We start from the raw sequence: 19,554 nt of genomic DNA, 5'->3' as shown, positions 1-19,554 counted from the left end.
ATTCAAATGGTTTGCATTTTCATATCAAATCAGCTTTTACTAATTAAAATGGTTCAAGTTCCCCAACTACTTAATTCCCAAATGCCACCAGCCCTCACATATTCACAGGAATGACATGCGCTTTCCTCTGCCCCTACAAGAATGGCCTCATCCCTACACATTCAGACTCTTCATTATCTTGGCTGCTTTTTAGAATTCAGTACCATTTTCGAGCACTCTTCTCAGAGTGTTGCTTAACCAGAGTACTAAAAATTCTTGACATTTATAGTACTTTCCACAACTCACTACTATAGTCTTCAGTGTTTTAAAAAAAAACCCAAAATTTATATTTTACTGCTTTAGATATTCTCTTAGATTAAGGCTCATCACAGCTTTAATGCCATGAAGAACTGGAAACATTGGTGAAGAACTGTCTTCTGCTACCTTTCAGCAGAAACTCACAATGTGCCGGACAACGGAGCCAGGACAAAGGTATTCATGTCACCGAGGCACATGTGAACCTTAGTGTTGGAGGGGAGACCACCCCATTCCGCCCCCCTGCCCTGGCCTTCAAGCCCTGGAGCTCTCCAAAGGACCCGGCAAAGCTCACCAAGAAGCTGGCCTGTGTGCTCATGGGGAATGAGACGCTTGTGGGCGCCACTCCCAGACCAAGACCTGCATTGTTCACGCTGGTTACTCGACCCAGAGCTCCTTTCCTGGTGTCTGACTGGCTGTAAGAGGCACCCGTACAGTGGTGAGGAGCACCGACTCTGCCACTTGCTGGCTGAGTAACTTTAGGCAAGTTGCTTTACCTCTCTGGACTTCGATTTCCTCACCTGTCAAAAGTTCATCGAGTTGTTGTAAGGATTAAATGAGTTGACAGGTATAAAGTACACAGGGGCCAGTGTGGTGGCTCACGCCTATACTACCAGCACACTTTGGCAGGTCAAGGCGGGAGGATTGCTTGAACCCAGGAATTCAAGGCTCCCCTAGAGAACATAGCGAGACCCCCATCTCTACAATAAATATAAAAATTAGCCAGGTGTTGTGGTGCCTACCTGTAGTCCCAGACACTCACGAGGCTGAGGCGGAAGGATCACTTGAGCCCAGGAGGTCGAGACTGCTGTGAGGCATGATCATGCCACTGTACTCCAGCCTGGGCAACAGAGTGAGACCTACCCCACTCAAAAATAAAATTAAAAAATGAAGTGCACAGGGACCTCTGAACAGGTGTCTGCCACTGCATCATCAGTGCAGCCACTGCCCTCACAACGCCTGTCTACCTTCCTGCCCCCGTCCCCTGGTCTGGCTCCCACCCCATGCAGCGACCACCGGAGGCCTGTACTGCCTGCAGCCCTACGCTGCCATTCACATTTTATCTCCGCTATGAGACCCTGGGCTTTCCTGGCCCCCTGCTGATCATGTCTTTAGTAACCCCCAGCACATCTCTCTGTCCACAGGAGAGGCGCGTACACATTTGCGGAATGAATGAGTGATGCAAATGACCTCATTGGTCTTACTGCTCCCAAGGTTCCCAGAGCTGCTCTCTTCCCTGTCTCCACCATTCTCTCAGATCCACTCCTTCTCTCCTCCCCACAACAGGTTTTTGTGGCTCATTTATCTAGCTCGATCCGTGAATAAAAAAAGTCATTGCGCAGGCCCATTTACCAAGCAGGAATCCAAGAACCAAAACTGTCTTCAGGTTGAAGACAGCCCCCAGCACCAGAGACCATGAGCCAGCAAGGGTCCTGGCCTTTCGGTGTGTCACCAAGCACGAAGCTTTTGATTCAAAGTAAGCAGACCTAGCCAGGCACGGTGGCTCATGCCTGCAATCCCAGCACTTTGGGAGGTGGAGGCAAGAGGATTGCCTGAGTCCTGGGGTTCAAGACCAGCCTGGGCAACTTGGCAAGACCCTGTCTCTACCATTAATCAAAAAATTAGCCAGGCATGATGGTACGCACCTGTAGTTCCAGCTGCTTGGGAGGCAGAGGTGGAAGAATGGCCTGAGCCCAGCAGGTTGAAGCTGTGGTGGCTGTGAGCATGCCATTGCACTCCAATCTGGGCAACAGAGTGAGACTCCAACTCAAAAAAAAAAAAGGCAAGCAGACCCGAGACATGGTCCCTACCTGGTCACCAGCTCATCATACAAGGTCTCAGTTTCCGTCCCCTGTAAATTGGAGTTATTACCTACCTGACCTTCCTTCTAGAATAGAGGCCAGTGAGAGGACTCTAAATGTAAGTACAACTGTTACTCTGTAGCTTGCAAAATATTTGAGGAGAAGAAGAAAAGGCTGGCAGTAACTGGACCTCAGAGAATGATGTAGCAGCTGGCAACAGGACAATCACACAGACTTGTTCTCTCCTGGAGGCATTTGTGAGGTGGCTGGTTTTTCAGTGGGGCTGCCAGGAGGCCAGGGCAGGCAGCACCTGTGTGGTAGAGCAACTCTGGCTGTGGGTGCTGAGTGATGCCCTCATAAAGGGACAAGCTCACACAGCACCTGAGAGGCAGTGGAAGGGCCGTGTAAACACGTGTCGGGATTAGGAAGCATTTCTGAAATGGTGCCCTGGATCTGCAGAGCTGCACCAGGTTTTCAAGACCAGTCCTGGGGAGTTGCCAAAGGGAGGAGAGGTGCCTGCCACAGTGCACCTCCCTAGCAGCAGTGTGAGGCACAGGGCACAGTGTGCAGGTTCTGGAAGCCCATCCATCTGGGCCGTCACAGGAGCCTTCACTGGAACCTGCCCTGTGTCCCCGGAGGACAGGGCTCCCAGATCTGACACATTCACAGGCAGCCGTGTCAGTAAATGCTTCTAAAGTCAGCTTTGAGCAACAGGACAAGAAGCTTTCTCCTTCTGTGAGTTTAGAGGTTTGTAAGTGGGGGGAGAGTGTCACTATACTAACTTGAAAAAAGGAAAGTTACTCTGAAAAGCTCAAGTAAAAGAAAGTTTTAAATCCCAAGAGAAGCTTCCCCATCAGTTGACACCCCTGGGTGTCGCAGACCTTACTTACAAAGCATCGGCCCCAGCTAATTTGACAGCCTTACTTGGAGAGAGCAAGTTCTCTGGGGCAAATATTTTGCAACCATGGCCGCCAGACAGTCTGAAGCCAGGACAAGCCCGACGTATGAGTGACCCCCAGTCCCAAAAGTGTTGGTCACAGCCCTGTGCACCATCTCCGAGAGGTTAGTCAGGATGTGTACCATCTCCTTGAATCAGGCAAGGTGCGCTCAGGCCCCTGGGCTTCATGGTCCTGGCTGGCTACGCTAGACCTCTCATTTTGGCCTCCTTCGATGAAAATGTAGCTAATGGCACCTTTCTTTTTGCTTGATAATATAAATCGACTGCCTGAAAAGTACTTTCGAAGTTGCAAAGCACAAATGGAGATCAGCCTGGAGTGCGATGTGGGAGACTGCAGTCCCTTCTGTCCTGGAGACTGCAAAGATGGCCGCGAACTATTGCTGCTCTTTCTATCAACAGGTGCTGTTTCAGCCCACTCTTGAATCTGCGCTGGCCCATGGCTTGCCTTGGCCACCAGAATGCAGCAGCGCTGACCTTGTGCAAGCTCTGAGTCTGCCTCAAGAGATTTTTCCATGCTCCTGCTCTGGCTCTTGGAACCTTGTAGCCATGACATACAACCTGCTGGATGGTAAGAAATACTCCAGCCGACAGCCACCGATGGGATTGAAGCCACCCTAGACATCCAGCACCCACTGATGGCAGACACAGGAGCATGTCCAGGCAAAACCAGCCTGGCCCAGATCAGCAAAGCATGTGTTTGACCACACAGACTCACAAGTGATTGTAAGTGACTTTGTTTGAAGCTGGTGAGCTTTGCAGTGTTCGTAATGTGCTTTCTCTTGGGGGGCTGGTCCCTGCTCAGGAGGAACCTGGCTGCACATTGACCTCCCGTGTGGCTAAGGAGGCCTCGTGGGGCCAAGGTTCAACTTTCCCCAGAGATGCAGAGGCCTCATTCCTCCCATAACAGGCTTGCCTGCTCTCTTCACCGTCTCACAGCTTCAAGCCTGGCCCCTGGTCTTACCAAGGCTCCCACCAAGGCCTTGATCATACACAGGTCAGGAAACAACAGTCATCACATCTGTCCAATCAGAGCTTCAATGAGGCAGAGCAGCGGAGCTCCCAGGTCTGTGGGCCAGCAGGACCCCCACTCTCCTCAGCTGCCCCTGCCCTCCCCGCCAAGCCCGAGGCCTCCAGAACTGATGAAAAGCCACTCTCGGGAGTTTTAGGCCCTGCATACCCTTGACTTCTCCCAGTCCAAACAAACCATTTTTTTTACCTCCTAGAGCCCTAATGCACATTTATCTTGGGCCCGAGAGCCTCTGATGACATAATAAAGAGGACAGATGCCCTCCTCAGGACAGGGCTGGCCAAAAAATAGCCCAGGAGTGTGTCCAATACCTCTTTCAGGCATGTGTGTGTGCTGCATTATTTATTCCAGCCTGATAACACCCCACATGTCAACTCCTTCGTGGAACCACTCACAGTTAGAAAACCAGACGCCTGCTGGACCCTCCAGACAGGGCACAGCCAGGTGTGCACAGGACAGAACTTTCTTTAGGTTTAAGGACACCAAAGGGGCTCCTCCCTGCTGGGTAAGAATGAAAATATCTTTGGGTGCAGCTCGGACCCAAGAGCCAGGACAGTGTCTGCAAACTCAAACCATCAGGCTGGGCAGTGGAAGATGCTACCGAGATACCTGGCTCACCTTTGGTTAGGGCCGCAGGGGCCATGTCAGACATGTCCACTCGGAAGAGCAAGTACTGCTGGGCTTGTATGAGAAGTCCCGGGAAGTCCCTCTCCACAGAAGCAAACTGCTCAATCTTGTTCTTCACAGACGCGAGGACCTGTCAAAGCAGCATTAATGATGCTCACACTTCACACTGGAATTCCACCCTCAGTTATCAATAGATCTTTCATGTACAGCCCTCATTATGGGAACTGTGAAGATATTAAGCATTTGCTCTTTTTGAACTGCCTGGGTAAGACACCCTCAAAACATCAAACTAAATGAAGCTTTGCAGTTTGTCTAGAATAATCTACACAGTCAGCTTAATGGGACAAGGAAGGCAGACAAATTAGAACAGAGGGATTTCTGAAAACCAGAACAGCAAGGGAAAAGAGAAGAAACCTCACAAATTAGCATCCACAAAACCAACAGGTATGGATGCGGGCTCAGCCAACACACCTGATAGAGAGAGCGGACGCTCGGCTGGAAGACCATGTTGGTGTTGAGCAGGAAGGAGCGCAGGAGAGGCTGGGGGTAGCTGGCTAGCTGAGTGATGATCCCGATCAGCAGCAAGTTGACATGCAGAGAGTTCTCCAGCATGTTCTCCAGCTTGGACAGGACCACGCTGATGAACGGGCCTGTGGGACAAACACAAGGCTTCAGGGTTGGCTGGGCTCACATGATGTCTTTCAATGACGGCAGAACCGCTGGAACCACAGCTTCCAGCCCAGCACAGGCCCACAGGTGCAAACCCACAGAAGCAAACACATCCAGCCCCCCAACCCCGCGCGCCAAGGACAACACAGAAAACAGACCACCCCAGCTAAACAGGAAAAGAAGCATGGAAACTCATCTGTTGACTCCACGAGTCGTTTTAATACCTATTAAAATCACCACAGCATATTAAAATATATGTTTCTATGTTGTTTCTGTATTTCTGGGGACTGCCAATGCTTAAAACATGGCAGTCATCATGTCATGAGGCCATGGGCTGTGGGGTTTCATGCTGACATGAGACTACTAAAAGTCTGGTTACACAAAGTCTTTGTATTATTAAAAAATACCAAATAAGCTGGGCTCAGTGGCTCAGCCTGTAATCCCGCGCCTTTGGGAGGCTGAGGTGAGTGGATTGCCTGAGCCCGTGGGTTCGAGACCCGCCTGGGCAGCGAGATCTCATCTCTACAATAAATCAAAAAATCAGCCGGGCATGGTAGCGCATGCCTGTAATTCCGGCTACTCGGAAGGCTGAGGCGGAAGGATCGCCGGAGCCCAGCAGGTCGAGGCTGCGGTGGCCAGGAGCGGCCACTGCACTCCAGTCTGGGCAACAGAGTGAGACTCCAACTCAAAAAAAATATATATATACCAAATATATTTTATACAAAGTATGTTTACCAAATAGCAACACTGCAATCAGGGGTTGTCTGTGCTGAACAAGCACCTTGAGAAAGATTTGGTTTTGTCACATGTCACAATGGAGAACAGTGAAAAAAGAGACTGATGAGAGGAAAATAACTCTAGTTACCTGGGCTGTAACTTTAGTAGCCCAGGCAACTGGCAACCACACTTGAACTTTCAGATGAGAGAGAGAAAGGAGAGATTCGGTTTCAGGAGATACAGTTTGGTGTGTCATAGATTTCTTTTAAAAAGGAAATTTATGCGACTATAAAAGCAGACATTAAAAAAGCAGTTCATCAACAAATTAGTCAGACAAAACCAATTCATAAAAAAAGTAAGCAAAAAATGAGATTCTGCTACTTTGGGTCACTAGAAAATTCATATGCTTTATGTCTGAGTTCATTAAAGGCAGAAAAAAACCAAAAGAAATAAATCTAGAATTAATAAAATTGCTTGAAGACATTTTAAATTTTCACCATAAAAGTGTTCCATTAAACAAAATCAATGAGCATGTTGTATTCCTTTCAGTGGAGCTATTGATGATGCCACGAAACCAGGGCATATTTATAGCAAAAGCATGTAACCCTGATGAATAAGTATGCCTTATGAAGACGTCACCACATTCATACAAGTTAAGCAAAGCATTCTCCATCACAGGGTGCTACCTCCAGAAGCCCTGGTGGGATAGGAGAAAAGCCCTCTTCAGGGAGGCAGCCCGTCTCTGTGAGAAAGGGACACACAAAACCTAAGCCTTCACCCACACAGGCAAGGAACAGGGTAAATGAAACATCCTGGCTCTAAGAACGCTGAAAATGTCTCTAAAGGGGTCTCAAAAACAGAAGAAGTAGCCAGGTGTGGTGGCTTATGCCTGTAATCCCAGTACTTTGGGAGGCCAGGGCGAGAGGACTGCTTGAGTCCAGCTGTTCAAGATCAGCCTGGGCAACACAGCAAGACCTTGTCTCTACAAAATTAAAAAAAAAAATTAACCAGGCATGGTGGCACACACCTGTAGTTCCAGCTATCTGGGAGACTGAAGAAGAAGAATTGCCTAGGCCCATGAGGTTGAGGCTGCTATGAGCTGTGATTATCAAGACCGTGCTACTGCACTCCAGCCTGGGCAACAGAGTAAAACCCCTGGCTCAAAAAACAAAACGAATTGCGGCATCAGCATCACCCCCTCACGTGTCCAGTTTTGTCTCAACTTCCCCATCCCTGGCATGGGCTGCAGAGCTCTCTGGTCACTCTCCATGACACAGGAGGTTAACGAACCCTTCAGATGGAGCGTCTCTGGAGACACTTACAAAGGTGAGACACTTTGCCAAATACATGCAGAAGCTCAGGACTAGAACCCCAGTTTGAACGCAGCTAATGATTTTCCCATCAAGGACCCCAGAAATGTCACTGGTAACTCTTCCTGAGGCAACACACAGCAGTTCTGGCCTTCCAGGGGCCTCTCTGGGAAGAGGCTCCTGTGTCAGCCTCCTTGAATCCGGACCCAGCCTCTCTCCAGCTCTTCTCACCTGCGTCCCTGCTGACCCTGGCTCAGCATCTATTGCTTTCCAGATGGGGCAGAACAGGTGAATTAAGACACTATTTAGGTGGACAGAGTCTTCCACAACATAAAGGAGGACCTACTGTGATTCCTCAACTTCCCTTCCCCAGACCCAGGCTGTAGTTGGCCTCATCCTCCACCCTTCAGGCTCTAAACTGCTGACCATGCAGTGACCAGGGCAGACCCTCGACAGTACATCACTGCTATCAGGGGGAAACGAGCAGCTGGAACTCAGTACCGGAGTACGGTCATATCATTCTTGTCTCACTTGAATGACAGAATACTAGGTCGAGGCTAGTAGACTGTCATTACTCAAAAACAATCCACTGTGGCCAGGCATGGTGGCTCACACTTGTAATCCCAACACTCATCAAGGAGACCAAGGCAGGAGGATTGCATGAGCCCAGGAGTTTGAGACCAGCCTGGGCATGGTGAGTCCTCATCTCTAAAAAAAAAAAAAAATCAAAAAATTAGCTGGGTATGGTGGCACACACCTATAGTCCCAGTTACTAGGAAGGCTGAGGTGGAAGGATCACTCAAGCCCAGGTGGCCGAGACTGTGGTGAGCCATGATCCTGCCACTGCATTCCAGCCTGGGTGACAGAGCGAGGCACTGTCTCAAAAAAAAAAAGTCCACTTTGACATTACAATTAATGTCCACTGATGACATTACTTACATCTTAAGCATATACAATTAAATAAACACACTAAACCCTTTCAAATTTCTGTTTTATTCTTAGTTGGTGTCTAGCACTTACAAAAAACCTGCTAAGCAAAAAGCACACAGCTGCTGGGGAAACTGGCCGGGAGCTGAAAATCAGAGGACTCAGCTCCAACTCGAGAAGCCACAGGTGTGGATCGAGAAGGCAGGTGTATTTTCTTCCCACGTCTCCTAGGAAAACAGATGAACTCAGCGCCTGAAGTATTTCGTTGTTCAGAGTCACTAAGACTATCTCACTGCCCCTCCCCATCACTCATCCCCTCCCTCTGCTGTGTCCACATCCCCTGCCTCAGTCAGCCCTGCGCCTTCTTCCGGGACTTCCCGCTTCCCGTCAGCCACTCTGAGCCTCCACTCTGTGAGTCCCGGCCTCATCTCCGGAACGGGGGCCTCCACCGTGGACCTCCCCCTGCCGGGCCAACACAGCCTCAGTTCAGAGTCTCAGCATTTCCTGTCTGGCTTCCAGCAGCATGTGTCTACGTTAACAGAGATTTAGATGATTTTAAAATATTTTTTCCAAACATGGTAAGAGTATAAAATGAAGATCCTCTCCCCTGGAGGCAACTTCTGTCGATAGTATATTCTTCTAGAAATATTTATGTGATCCCATAAAATAATAATAATTGGATTATTGTTGGAGATGCCTATTAAACACATCCTATGTGCCAGGCAGTGTTCTAAGCACTTGCCATGTATTGACTCACTCAATGTTCACGACAACCCTAGAAACTAGATCTATCATTTATCCCCACCTACAGGTGGGCAGAATGTGCCGTGCACGTAGCTCGTCAGTAGCAGAGTCCGAATTTAAGTCAGACCGCCTGCTTCCACTGCTCTTGACCAGCACGTTATTCTGCCTTCCGAGGGGGGGGGGCTGTGTGTGTGTGTGTGTGTGTGTGTGTGTGTGTGTGTGCTGTTTTTATTTCTTTATTTATTTTTTGAGTTGGAGTCTCACTCGGTTGCCCAGACTGGAGTGCAGTGGTCGCTCCCAGTCACTGCAGCCTCGACCTGCTGGGCTCCGGTGATCCTTCCGCCTCAGCCTTCCGAGTAGCCAGAACTACAGGCATGTGCTACCACGCCCGGCTGATTTTTTGATTTATTGTAGAGATGAGGTCTCGCTGCCTAGGCGGGTCTCGAACCCGCGGGCTCAGGCAATCCACTCACCTCAGCCTCCCAAAGGCGCGGGATTACAGGCTGAGCCACCGAGCCCAGCTTGTTTTTATTTTTATTAAGCAAAAATGCTAAATTTATTTTATATTGGTATAGACAATTTAACTCCATTACCATATATATATATAATACTTTTTAATTCTTTCCAAAAGTCTTAGGGCTCAGTGAATTACTAGAAGAGCCTTCTTTTTTATTCTTATTTTAGAGTTGCAGCTACATGTGAGGTTTTGCTACATAAGTAAACTGCGTGCAGGTGAGATTTGGGCTTCTAGGGAGCTCTCCCCCTGGTAGTGGACATGATACCCAATGGGTGGTGTGTGCCCCTTATTGCCCCTCCCTCCCTCCTTCAGCAGTGCCCTGCCCTAGTATTTTCAACAATATATCCCAGCGACTGGCTCATGCCAGCATAGTGCAGAGCTGTCTCACCTCAGAACTACAAAATACCAGATTGTTAGGGGTGCTGCATAAGTAAGCCAGCCTCTTGCTGTTGGGCATTTGGGTGTGTGAGCTGTTTCCTTTTTCTGTTATAAACAATGCTGCAATGAACATCCTTGTACGATACATCTTGGCACAGAAGTGTGGATACAGCTGGGAAAACATTCCTAGACACAGAATTACCAGATCAAAGCACTGGTGTCTCTGAATTCCTGGTCCTGTCCTCTTCCCACTCCCACCAAAGCTAGCTTTGTCAGATCTGGTCACATCACTCCCCAACTTTTTAACGTTTCAAGGGCTTCTTCAGTGCCAGGCACATGAGGTCCCCATTCCTCCGCTTATCCCAAAGGTCCCCATAAACCAGCACCTACCAAGCGTTCTGGCCTCCTCTCCCAGCTCCTTGCCCCACACGATCACACCCCACGGCTGCTGGGCTCCTTAGTGTTCCCTGCCACTTGGCCCTAGGGACTCCCCCTCACTGTCCGGCCCCTCCTCTGTGAGGCCTTCCCATCAGACTGGGCGTACCACACCTGAGGACCCATTTCTCACTAAGAGTACAATTCTTTGTTGATCTCTCCTCCAAAAGTCTGTGAATTCCTTTAATTTTACGTCCTTAGTTCCTAGCATAGAACCTGCCAAACATTAGATCAATAAAGGATCGCCGAGTACATGAATAAATAAAATTAGATAAATGGAATGCTTTGATTTTGCTGGGAAGTGAGTTCATTTCAGCAGAAATCAGATTCCCTGGAGAGCAGGAAGTGTAGCCTAGTAACACACAACACACTCTGAACCCTGGAGACTACACAGAGCACATGTGTGGAACGAAAAGATGTTTCCTGAAGCATTGGTCGTGTTTCAAAGGAGGAAAGAGGCAAGGTTTCAGTTGCAATTACCTATGTGTATCAAAGAATTCACGTTATTTTTTGTGAGTTTGCAAGTGTATTATACGTAAATTATTGATGCTATTTAATAAGGTGTTGTATTACCTTTTTTCCTTTACTTTTTTTTTTTTGCCCTAAGCTATACTTTGTTGCCTCAATTTACACATTTCCCAGGGACGACACTCCTTTATAAGGAAGTTAGCATTCTAAAGAAGTCTTCACTAAGTAACCCTGGCATCCTAGATAAAGCAAGATTGTGCAGTGTGCAAGATGACTTCTGTTCCTTTTCCTCTGACTGCACTTTCCTGGCTTTCCCCTCCCTGTCCCCCTTATCAATTGGGAAAAGTTAGATTATCTAATCCTTTTTACTTATGATTGACTGATTGAATTTTAATTAAAATTCGTTCACACTGAAATGTTATCTCAACTAGAACCGCAAGCCTGTTAATTGTGGAATTAAAAGCTTTCCTCCTGTTTATATAAATCTTCAGGCATCAGTAAATAGATGGATAAATATTGGAGGAGGAGGGTGGGGAGCTCCTTGAAGTCATGTTAAGCCTCCTCGGCTGGCTGGACCAGAAGGCAATCTGTTCTCATCTACCTGGGGTGACCCTGGGACATGAGAGCACAACAACATGTCATACTACATCATACCATCAACAATGGCCACCCAGTATCTCACTTGGTCCTCACAGTGGCAAACAGAGGGTCGGGAATGCCAAGGTCACACGGTTGGTGAGTGCAAAAGCCAGGATTCATGAATCAGGATTCATCTGATTCCAAGGCCATTGTCTGGCCTCTGTGGTGTTGGCACCTTCCAGCACTTTTCCTTGCTACCCAAACACCATTTAGGGCTCCCACCCCAACCCTTCCTGCCCTGAGCTACAGGAACATGCTCATTGGTAGCAATTCCTTCTGCATCATGATGTGAAGATTCACTTTTTTTTTTGATAGAGACAAGGTCTTGCTATGTTGAGCAGCCTGGTCTTGAACTCCTGGGTTTAAGTAATCTTTCCACCTCAGCCTCCCAAAGTGCTGGGATCACAGGCATGAGCCACCACGCCAAGCAAGGTTCACATTTTATTGGCTAATATTGAGTGATGTTTTCTATCATAATTCCTTACCCCAATCTACTTGCTCGTATGTTCTTTCCTGTCCCTGTGCCTCTGTTGCTGACAGTTTTACTTGAACATACCTACAGAAGAGTTATACGTTTATGTGGTCCACTGTACTTGGTTCTGAATAAAGATTTTGTGATTATCTGGAGATGTTGTGATTATTCCAATGTCTCTGAAGTGTGTGTATAGCCACCATCAGTCAGCAAGGTCTGTGAGCACCCACTGTGTGTCCTGTTCCCTGATCAGTCACCAGGGCAGCGCTCCACCCTCATGGGGAATACATTCCGGAGGCAAAGACAGTAACTTCCAGAAAATACATATAAATAAATTCTAAGAAGGAAACTAAGTGAGAGAAAGGAAATGAGAGTTTATTAAGTAATGGAATTGGAAGCCAGGTACCATGACTGACATCTGTAATCCCAGTATTTTAGGAGGCTGAGGCAACAGGATTGCTTGAGCCCAGGAGTTCAAGACCAGCCTAGGCAACATAGTGAGACTCTGTCTCTACAAAAAACAAAAAAAATTAGCCTGGTGGTGGCGTATACCTGTAATCCCAGCTACTTGAGAGGCTGAGGCGGAAGAACTGCCTTAACCCAGGAGGTCCAGCCATGATTGTGCCACTGCACTCCAACCTGGGTGACAGAGTGAGAATCTGACTCAAAAATAATAATACTAAATAAAATAAAATAGATAAATAAATACTGAGTTCTTGGGTATTTTAATCAGTCTATTACTTTATCACAGACATAGCGAGAGAAGTTACTGAGTAGTAAAATTTAACCCCTCACTTGCTAAACAAACAAGACAGTCATTACAAGAATGACAAAATAAAAATAAAACCACCCTTCTTTTCTCTCCCCCAAAATATGATCGGTTCTCTGGGAGATAAACTGAGGATGCTCCTTACCGTCACCTACCTTGCTTTCCTGTTCCCACATCGACAAGTGCTTTCAAAAGTAGAAACCACAAAGCAATGCAAGATCATCACCTGTGAACGGGGTGCTCTGAGTCCTCACAGGAGGGTGCCTGGCAGACACAGTCTCGTCTCTCACCCCGAACGGGGAAGGCACGGTCTCCACAGCAGGAGCCTCCGCGATAAGGGAGTCAAAGTCATCCTCCTCCTCTTCTGGCTCCTTCTTCCCCTCCTGCTCCTCCTCCTCTTCTCCTCTGCTCTCTTCTTCCTTCCCGCCTTCCTCGCTGGTGAGAAGCAAGGGACCAGGCGTGGGGCAAGTCTGTTCTACCAAGCCCTCGGTGCCGGAATCCAGTTCCTTAATGATCTGGTTGTACTGGGCAATGAAATCCTCGCCATCTGTGTTGACGGCCATCAGCTCTGGGTTGTGCTCTGGGCCAGAGGCAGAGGCCGCTGGCTTGGGGCTGGATTCTGGGGCCACACCAGGCTCGCGCTCTTGCGTTGGCTCCTCAGACACGTTTTGAAATAGGCCTGAATTGCCCCTACTGTGCTCCTCTTCCGAGTCTGTCTCTGGCTGGGGGCTGGGGAGGGGGCCATTGCTTATGGAGACACTCTGAGTCTGGGTCTGGCCCTCAGCTGGTGGCCTTGGGGCCTCCTGCTGTGAATTCCTGGCGTCCTCAGAGTCCTTCTCGGCACACAGCCTGTACACCATCACGTCGTCCTGGAAGTCCGACTCCTCGATGTAGGACCCCTTGAAGAGCAGGATAGCGTTCTTCTTCATCTCCTGGATGTGTTTGGGGGGGTCGATGGGCGCTGGGGGGCCTGGGGCCTCTACATCATCGTGAGGCCCGGGGGAGCCTACATCGGCCCCTGACGAGATCCCGGTGTCATAGCTGTCATCCCATTCCAGCTCCGGCTGGCTCTTGTCCTTCCTGGGAGCCAGCTGGGGGCCCATCTTCCTGGCGAGTGGCTGCGGGAGTCCAAACACAGGATAGGCCGAGCTGGCCCCACCCTCCTCAGTCAGACTCTGGAGAAACGTCTCGGGGTCGGGGGAGTCTCCATCGTACAGGGCAGACCAGACACGGCAGTCCCTCATGCAGTGCAGGATGTTGGTATGGGCCTCCCAGAGGTACTGCAGGTAGCTGATGTCTAGGGCTTTCCCATACTCCACAATGCAGGCCGACGGGGAGGGTGCCCCAGGGAGTGGCTTCCCCACGGGCCCTGTGGGAGGCAGAGACCAGTCAGAACAGGGAAGCATGGGGACACACAGGTGGACAGAGACGTAACCACACAGGCTAAGACTCTGCTCACCAGCTACTTGAGGTCTGATAATGTCTGATTACATGCTTTCTGATCAATAAAAAATGGTTAGATGGTAAGAAGGAAAAGAAATAGAAACTCTGCCCTTACAGAAGGTGTAACACTAGGATAGCCAGACAGTGGCCACAGCCAACGGAAGACTATTATTTGGTATCAGTCATTAGAGAAATAAGCATGAAGGATGGCAACCTCTCAGGTTGTTGAGGGGATTAAATTAGGCAATACGACTAAAATAGTACCTGCCACAGAGCAGGTAATAACTTTAAAGTATCTTTTTATCTAAAGTAGAAGGTCAGTAGTCTATGAATTTAGGAACTGGGTTCTCTATAGAAAAACCCTGAGTTTTCAGAAGAGCTTATGAACTCACTCTGCCTTCCTGGGGACTATCAGGAATGTCGATATGCATCAGATGGTCTCTTACAGTAAAGGCATATTCACTACCAATGTCATTTTAACCTAAGAATGCTTCCAAGCCGGGCTCGGTGGCTCAGCCTGTAATCCCGTGCCTTTGGGAGGCTGAGGTGAGTGGATTGCCTGAGCCTGCAGGTTCGAGACCCGCCTGGGCAGCGAGACCTCATCTCTACAATACATCAAAAAATCAGACGGGCATGGTAGCGCATGCCTGTAATTCCGGCTACTGGGAAGGCTGAGGCGGAAGGATCACCAGAGCCCAGCAGGTCGAGGCTGCGGTGGCCGGGAGCAGCCACTGCACTCCAGTCTGGGCGACAGAGTGAGACTCCAACTCAAAAAAAAAAAAAAAGAATGCTTCCTATGTTAACATGACTGTCTTTGATGTTAAAAAGTTCCAATTTTATTACTGAAAGAGCTGTGAAAATATCTGCATTTAAGTTTACATTTTCCCTCCAAAAAAGACTCAAGGAAAAATATATATGCTACCGTTTCCTAAACGTCAGGTATGTTGCAGGTGCTTTGCCAATGCTATCCAACTCTCCTAGTGATCCTGTGTGGTAGTATTATTAACTCCGTTTACAGATAAAGAAACTGAGGCTCAGAGACAAAAGAACACCCAACCCAAATAGAGGCAGAGCCACAATTCAAGCACAGGCGATTCTGTGCCAACCCCCATTCTTATTTCAGTGCCACCTCTTTCTAAGGCCTCATGGTTCTTCATGATCTAAATCTCTACCAGAGTAGGTCAGAATTGAGTCTTTAAGGGTATATACAAAGTCTGACAATTAGGTTCGAGAAACATCCTAGAAAAGCGCATGTGGCTAATTCGGGAACTTAATTGTCAGACCTCAGCAAGTAACAACAGTAGCTCTGATGATCATTCCAGAAAAAGAGTTCCAAAATTGCTTTGATAGGTGGACTAGGCACTGGCGTCAGTGTATAGTTTCCCAAGGGGAGTACTTTGAAGGTGACCATAGTGATATTCATCAATGAGGCATGTAGCACTTTTTCTAGGATGAGTTCACAAACTTAATTGTCAGACCTTGTTTACATTTTCAGGTCATTAAGGCAGACATAATTCATTTTTTACAGCTCTACTACAAAAATATTAGTGTTTATCTCTTATCTACCTTAAGTAAAAAGACATCAAAAACTATTACTGGCAAAATTTACTTGACACTTACTACATGCCAAGCAGTCTTCTAAGAGTTTTACTTGTCTTAACTCTCTTATCCTCAAAACAACCCTGTGAGGTAGGTACTATTTTATAGGTATCAAAACAATGTTTAGAAAAGTTAAGTAATTTGCCCTAGAAAGTAACACAACCAAGAGCAAATTACTTTGCACTGCACAACAAATACTCTAGCTAGCTAGCCAGCTAAGTGACCATCCATTAGGGCACTTATCTGCTATAAGGCAACCTGAGAGAGGCAGTATAGTAGAAAGAACATGAAACTGGAATCAGAGACCCCACCAGTTGTAAAGTCTTAAACAAGTCAGTTCCTGTCTCTGAGTTTGTTTCTTTATCTGTAAAATGGGAATACTATCTTTTTCAACTCATTAAAAGTGATCACACAGGCAAAGAAGGTGGTAAACTACAAGCCATCATATGTTTAATTTGAATGTTTAATTATAGGGCAAGATTAGTCACAGAATCATTCTTGAAACAACTTTCATAGTAAATAAAAAAGACATCAACTTTCAAATATGTTTTTAAAAAAACTTTCAGATGAGAAAACATAAACTATCCACACTAGTGTGCCTAACAGGAAATTACAATTATGATATAGTCATATAAGTTATTAATTTCCATGCACAAACTGTATCTTTATATAAAGACCAAGAATCAGTAAGACAACCTTGATTTCTAGAAATTACATTTATGTCAAACATGCTGATATTTTCTTAGCCAAACAGCCTGATTTTTAAATATATTTCTCTAAGAGGACTGCAGCTGGGTGGACAGAAAGACATTGTTGGGTGGATATCAATATATAGATTGGAAACACTTGAGTCAACACCAGGACTGGACCATTTTCTAGTGGTCACAGGACAGGCAGAATGTTCCTGAATTGAAACAGCCATATGACCACCAAATGCCCCCTTGCTCCAGCTTGCCTGACAGAGGGCAACCTCTCCATGGTTGACAGAGATGGTCATTTACATTTTCCTTGTACAAGATGGATTGTAGCTGCCAAATACCACCTGAGTATTATAACTCCTGTAAAAACAGAGTATGAAAACCACCTCACCAGGTCCATCAAATGAACCCAATATGTTGTCATATCACAAATTTCAAGTTTTATAATGATATATAATAATATACAAACCATTATGCTACAGTTCCATAAGTGGCTTTTTAGACATGAAAATAAGGGCTAATTCTATCCTAGCTACAGTCATCTCCACCCTCCACACCTCTGACCCACATTTAGTTTTTAGAAGACATGCTAGCACACATTTTCACATTTGAACTCTGAGGATACCACTAGAAAGTCCACTTAAAGGTCACTCTAGGTGACAGCTGGGCACTTCAATGAACACTGATTACAAAGTATCCAAAGTCTTTACAAAGCAGAAAAAGATCCCCAACTAGTCATTCATAAAAGAAACAGGACTTGCTGGATTATTCCCTGTCTGCCCAAAGGGACACATATCCCAAGGAGACAGACAGAATTGGCATCCTTTCGTTTAAAGGTCAGCCCAGTGAGTTCTTACCTGCACTGTCATGCATACACTTTGACCAGAGAATGTAATCCCTCTCTTGGTTCCCAAGCGTCAGCGTGATCCCACTGGAGCAGCAGACAGGGGTCAAGGCAAGCAGCTTGGCGGCAGACACAGAGTAACAGTCTCTCTCCTTCACAGCCCATCTTTGACTCAACATCATATGATTGCAGGGGATCAGATACCTGGAATGACAGAAAGAACCAGCATTCAGTCTCTGCCATGTCCCACACCATTCTCAGGACTAATGTTCTAAAGCACGAGAGGGACTAGTCATGGCCAGAGCTGACCGTTCTTCTCCCATTGCTCAATCCATCATATCAGCTATCAGGGCTCACTTCTTTGCTTAAAACTTGTCAAGGGGGTGGCTTATGCCTGTAATCACTTTGGGAGGCTGAGGTGGGAGGATTGCTTGAGGTCACGAGTTCAAGACCAACCCAGACCACATAGCAAGATCTGGTCTCTACAAAACATCAAAGAAATAAGCTGGGCATGATGGTGTGCCCCTATAGTCCCAGCTACTCAGGAGGCTGAGGTGGAAGGATCACTTGAGCCCAGGAGGTCGAGGCTGCAGTGAGCTGTGATCGTGCCACTGCACTCCAGCCTAGGTGACACAGTAAGACCTTGCCTCCCCCCCCAAAAAAATGTCAAGGGCTTCTTTCTTCTGACAGAACCTCTTTGAGAGCATTTAAGGGCCTTCACAATTTAAGTTCCACAAGCCTCTTCATCTCTTAAGTGACCCCTGTTTGCCTTTGTGCCTTTGCACCTGCTGTGATCTTCGCCCGGGGTGTGCTTTTCTCTTCCTCTGCTTGATAGATGCCCTTCATCCCACAAAGTCCAGCTTCTATCACCTTCTCTGGAAAGGCTTCCCAGCTCCTCACTCCAAGCCAGAGCTCGAGCTCACCTCCCCCTCCACTGTGCTCACAGGTCTCTATCGGGCATTATTACCTTGTAGCACAATTACTTCAGCATATGCCTCCTCAGTATAACATGCCACCACAGCACGGAACTGCTTCCATAGTTCTGTCTTATAATCCTGGAGACTCTGGGGCATAGTGGGCATGGAAGGGCAGTGATTAACAATTACTGCATAGTATAAACCTCTCCTTGTGTGCTCGTGGGGGGCCAGAAGAAGTCTGATAGCCAGCGACTCACTGAGGATCCCTGAGTTTGGTGATCAAAAGCATCTCAATACCACTATGAACCTGAGACAAGGAAACCGGGGAGACCGTTTCTGACACAGTTGGAGCCATCCATGGGCTTCATGGGTAGAATAAAGTGTGTTTAAACAGCTTACTTTCATCACAGGGAGAAAACCATACTGTTTATTTAGACAAAGATGGAGCAAAAGGGATACAGAACTCCTAGCCAGAGCTGCGCCCTGCAGATATGTGCAGGAGCCAACTCCAGATGAGCCAGAACCCTCGTGTGAACGATCACATCCTTCAAACAGTCAGCTTTCGAGAAAGAGACAGCACAGAGGAAAACAAGCTAAGATGAAGGCTTCCAAAGACAAGATTAGAAAGGTCGGGCTTGGTGGTTCAGCCTGTAATCCCAGCACTTTTGGAGGCCAAGGTGAATAGACTGCCTGAGCCTGTGGGTTCAAGACCAACCTGGGCAGCTTGGTGAGACCTCATCTCTACAATAAATAAGTAAAATTAGCCGGGTGTGGTAGCTCTGGCTACCTGGCAGACTGAGGCGGAACGATCGCCAGAGCCCAGCAGGTCGACACTGGGGTGGCCATGAGCATGCCACTGCACTCCAGCCTGGGTGATGGAGCAAGACTCTGACTCAAAAAAAAAAAAAAAAAAAGAAGAAGAAGAAGAAAAGATTAGAAGCACAACTTTTGGGCTATGTCTTCAGACCTGTAAACATTCAACCATCTCCCACACCCCTGCTGATCCAAACGAGGAAAACCTCAGTTTCTGCTAATAGCTGAGTCACTGCAGAGCCTGAGTTGGAGAGGAAAGAGTCAATGCTCTTTGTGGTACTTTACCTTAAAGGCTTTAATAATACTTCCTAGCTATGAAATGGCAAGCTTGTCACTTACCCTTCAGTTCTCAAAAAAAGCAAACCATTTCTCAAGTCTTCTAACTACCTAGTGTAGCTAGGTCAGAGTGGGGGAGGGCCTCGTCCCCTCCCCGACTGCACCCAGACACGTGCACACTTAAACCACTATTACTAAGAACCAGACACAC

At 47.4% G+C, this 19,554-nt stretch overlaps 1 protein-coding gene across 1 annotated transcript in view; it reads right to left on the bottom strand.

Annotated features, from left to right (window-relative positions):
* Positions 1 to 19,554, bottom strand: part of FAM160A1 (family with sequence similarity 160 member A1) — a 104,364-nt gene that overhangs the window by 1,062 nt on the left and 83,748 nt on the right. The window contains exons 7-10 of the mRNA XM_008060164.2: positions 17,351 to 17,541; positions 12,980 to 14,122; positions 5,180 to 5,358; positions 4,700 to 4,838 (exon numbers count right to left, since the gene is read on the bottom strand). Of these exons, the coding sequence (XP_008058355.1) occupies positions 4,700 to 4,838; positions 5,180 to 5,358; positions 12,980 to 14,122; positions 17,351 to 17,541 (1,652 nt within the window). The remainder of the gene's footprint in view (positions 1 to 4,699; positions 4,839 to 5,179; positions 5,359 to 12,979; positions 14,123 to 17,350; positions 17,542 to 19,554) is intronic.

The sequence above is a fragment of the Carlito syrichta genome, unplaced genomic scaffold (genome assembly GCF_000164805.1).
Source record: "Carlito syrichta isolate Samal-C Ts95f unplaced genomic scaffold, Tarsius_syrichta-2.0.1 Scaffold304553, whole genome shotgun sequence".
In the NCBI taxonomy this organism is placed as follows: Eukaryota; Metazoa; Chordata; class Mammalia; order Primates; family Tarsiidae; genus Carlito; species Carlito syrichta.
This window is presented reverse-complemented; position numbering and strand designations above follow the sequence as displayed.